The sequence below is a fragment of the Alosa sapidissima genome, chromosome 18 (genome assembly GCF_018492685.1).
Source record: "Alosa sapidissima isolate fAloSap1 chromosome 18, fAloSap1.pri, whole genome shotgun sequence".
Classification (NCBI taxonomy): Eukaryota; Metazoa; Chordata; class Actinopteri; order Clupeiformes; family Clupeidae; genus Alosa; species Alosa sapidissima.
Window position 1 is genome coordinate 22,364,150 of NC_055974.1, and position 4,038 is coordinate 22,368,187.

General features: G+C 42.1%; 1 protein-coding gene across 1 annotated transcript in view; it reads right to left on the reverse strand.

The window, feature by feature from the left end:
* Positions 1-434: 434 nt before the first annotated feature.
* Positions 435-4,038, reverse strand: part of LOC121690324 (multiple PDZ domain protein) — an 89,894-nt gene continuing 86,290 nt past the window's right edge. Inside the window, 2 exon segments of the mRNA XM_042070809.1 lie at positions 435-3,325; positions 3,591-3,714. Coding sequence (XP_041926743.1) covers positions 3,179-3,325; positions 3,591-3,714 — 271 coding nt within the window. The 3' untranslated portion in view covers positions 435-3,178.

Sequence of the window (4,038 nt, forward strand, 5' to 3'; positions counted from 1 at the left end):
GGTGAAGGCCTGGGTGACGTCTGCAGCCAAGTGCTTAAGCCATACCTGTCAACATTTAGTTGACATTTAAGACGACAAAACGGTTGAAATTGAAACTAAGTGATCGTGTATGTGTAGGGTGTATTTCATACACAATCTGGCAACCTGAATGGATCAATGATTTTAAAAAAAGTTGATGGCCAGGCAAATTACGGGAGTTTTCCGGGAGAAATAACAAAACGGGAGGGTGCTGGGAGATGACCTTGAAATACGGGAGAAACCCGGGAAAAACGGGAGTGTTGACAGGTATGGCTTAAGCCAATATCTGGGAGCAGATTTTTTTATTTTTCCTTCCAACTTGCTGAAGGCCCCCTGGTCACCACTTGGTCCACAAACACACACACACACGCATACTGTACAAACACACAATGGCACAGATTGACAGACATGCAAGGTGAGGTCAGAAGGTCACTTTTTATTAATTTAGCTGCAGAGTAACGTAACACTGTGGCAGGTGCCGTGAGGGGGAGATGACCGTGGTGCAGGTGCTGCTTTACTCCTGGTGCCGCCGTCCAAATAATACAACTTCTCTCAATTTGACTTTAAAAAAACAATTTTCATCCATTTACATGTATTGAAGTGGTCTATCTAGTGGGGCTGATACTAAGGCACTACAATTCTAGCGTGGCTCATTGGGGGGAAATAGTTGCCAATACTTTCAGACAATATGCTACCATCTCACTAATGGAGCCATTAGTCAATGAAAGGGAATCTGTGTTTGTGTGTGTGTGTGTGTGTGTTTGTTGTCTTATCAAATTAGACAAGAAAATTGGACCATTTGGATGCTTGGTACAGTCATCTGAAGATGAAAGAGCTTAATTTGGTCCAATACAGGCAGATTCTCTCATAAGCCACAACACAAAGAAGCTTTGTGAGTGTGTGTGCCTTTGTGTGTGTCTGTGTGTGTGTGTGTCTAAAGTCCTATGGGAATCCATGGCTTATTGTAATCTCCTTCTCTAACCCTTACCTAATTCACAAGTGCTATGACAGTTGCTCTTGGACCATGAAAACAAACCATGTGGTATTTCAGAGCTCGACTTTAGCATTCGCCAAGCTAAATGCTTTTTCTATTTACATGGTATGAGTATGATGTAAGTGAACGTAGCATGTACTTCAGGAGGATGTGTGGATAATGCACTGTGAGTACAGTATATGAGATGAGCGTGCATCATGGTGCATCAAACAATAGTGACCTCTATGAGCCAACGGTGTTGTATTTTACAAGCAAACATTATATCTTCAACTCATAATCTATTAGACAAACTGTTTACATTTAAAAATTATACAGGCATAATAATTGAGCAAACAAAACAAAAAACAAAAAAACAAACAAAGTAACACTTAAAAGATAAAATACTGAACAAACATGTTTTTCTTTTCTTTTTTTACAGTAGAGTCTAAAGCAGCAACTACATTTCTCTCATTCTTCGTTTACTCTCTCTTCACAGGAGTGTGTGTACTTCATGTAAGAATATCCATATCCACAAACAAACAAACAAACAAACACTTCAAAACAACGACAACACTAGAGGGACAGCTTAGGGAAATACTTCATCAGAAACCGTTTAGGTACATTCTTAAAAATCACCAGTGATCCATTTAGTCAAATGTAACGATAATATCCATGAATCCAGGATTGTCGTTGCCCGGCATTGTTATTACATTTCGCCATGTCTACAGTCCACGTGTGTGACCTTAATGTTTCAGTGCTTGAATATTCTGACAGACTATCCTTTAACAATATGTCATATTTGAATCAATTCAATATAGGAAATAACTCTTTTTTAAAAAAAAAAAAACAGCTTGTATAATGTGGTAGCCTTACTTGCTGTACATTCTACAAATACAAGACAACGCAAACCTTCCGCACAGTAGTGTTGGTTGGTTAAGATACAGGTTTATGACAGCAGCAGGCTATAGTCCAATTGGACTCAAGAGTTACAATACTGAAGTGAATCAGGTGGCGTTCACGCTGAGACACGTTTGTTTTCGTTATTGTTTTTAACTTTGAGTGTGATTATAGGTGCATGGGGTCTTTTTTCTGCCTTTTGAATTGTGTTTCAGCAATCTAGCTTTTTCGCTAGTTGCGTTGTTTCAGAGAAAACGATTGCAATCTGGAGGTGAAACAAGTGTCTCAGGCTATGTCCACACGTAGCCGGGTATTCTTAAAAAACATCAATCAAACAGATGTCGATGTTGGCCAATCAGAGACCTGACAATTTTACAAACAAAAGGGGAAACATATCTCATCACAATCCAAAAACTGTCTTCCCTGTCAACACGCAAACACTAAAACCGGATGAGTTTTTGAAAATAACTGTTTTCATGAGGATGAAAGGCTAAAATTAGAAATACCCAACTATCTGTGGACATAGCCTCAATTGGCCCAGATATGGGCTGCACCTTGACCAGAAGGTGCTGCTAATGACATAATAAGGAAATGGTTATAATAAAAGATCAATGATTGTTTCTAAGAAATTATGTGACTCAATTACAGGCTAAACATGGTGTGTGTGTGTGTGTGTGTGTGTGTGTGTGTGTGTGTGTGTGTGTGTGTGTGTGTGTGTGTGTATGTGTCTGTTGTAAGAGGGAGTGTTTCCCCTGCATGTGGGTGTGAGTATGTACTTGTCGGCCAACATGTGCGTTGACCCATTCACACACCTGTACACACACATCCACACACCCTCTCAGATAAATCATGCCTATTCCAGAAGGGCTTATCCCCTGTGTAAATAAATCAAGATGTATTTATGGCTTTTGATGCTTTGCTTTGTGCGTGTGTGTGTGTGTGTGTGTGTGTGCTTTTGCATGTGACCTCATGCTCCTAGGAAATATGTGTTATCAACAGTAACATTTTCTTTCACAGTGCGGCCTGTGCGTGTGTGTGTGTGTTTGTGTGTGTACTGGAGTGTTTCTCTACACAATCACAGTGACTCTTTATGTGCATATGATTCTCCTTGACGGCGAACTGCGTGCATGACTGACTGTGTCTTACAACGTCACAGTTACGTCACAGCAAGTTTGTGTGTGTTTTAGGTGTCTGTTTAGTACGACAGAGTGTAGTGAGACTGCACAGTGAAGTAAAGTGTGTGTGTGTGTGTGTTTGTGTGTGTGTGTGTGTGTGTTTGTGCGTGCACGCCTATGAGAGAACAGTGAGCGTGACCGTTCCTTTGGTCCTCTTGAGGATGGCCACGGCCTCCTCGTGAGTGACCCCTTCCAGACTCTGCCCGTTCACCGCCATGATCTGATCACCTCGCTTCAGACGTCCGTCCTCTGCTGCCGCACCCTACACACACACACACACACACACACACACCCACACACACACACACACACCCACACACACCCACACACAGTTAATAATATCCATGCAAAACCATAGAGATATAGTACACAGTATTACTGCAGTACTAATACACTTCCCTGATACACTGCCTAGAAACAAAATCTACGGACACAACATTTAGCTATGCATATCCTGACTCCAGACACTTTGAGTGTACAGCTATTTATACACCACGAACAGAAACGCGCCAAACAAATCTGCTGACCTTTCCGAAGACAGTTTTGACGTAGATGGGCAGGTCTCCGTGGGGGCTGCCGAACCCCCCTACGATGCTGAAGCCCAGACCGTCAGGCCCTCTGTCCAGTGTGATGCTCTTATACTGGGGGGGTCTGAAGGAGAAGGAGGGGGGGGGGGGGGGTGTGTGTGACAGAGTTGAAGAGACCATGTTCAGAATAGAGCCAGACAGATGAACTGGACACATACTGATGAACTGGATTCCGATTCTGGGTTCAAGGTTTCCCTCTTTTTAAAGCAACACCAAAGCACTTTTCCTCTGTCGCACACACACTATTTGTTTATCCAGCACCGGCTTTGGGTATAACGATGTCCACAGACACGGTAGAGTATGTTGCATGATTTTATGAAAGTATGGTGCATTGCGACATTAGAAGCAAGTCAAAATTGAAGTTTCTTACATCTCATTCCATCGAACT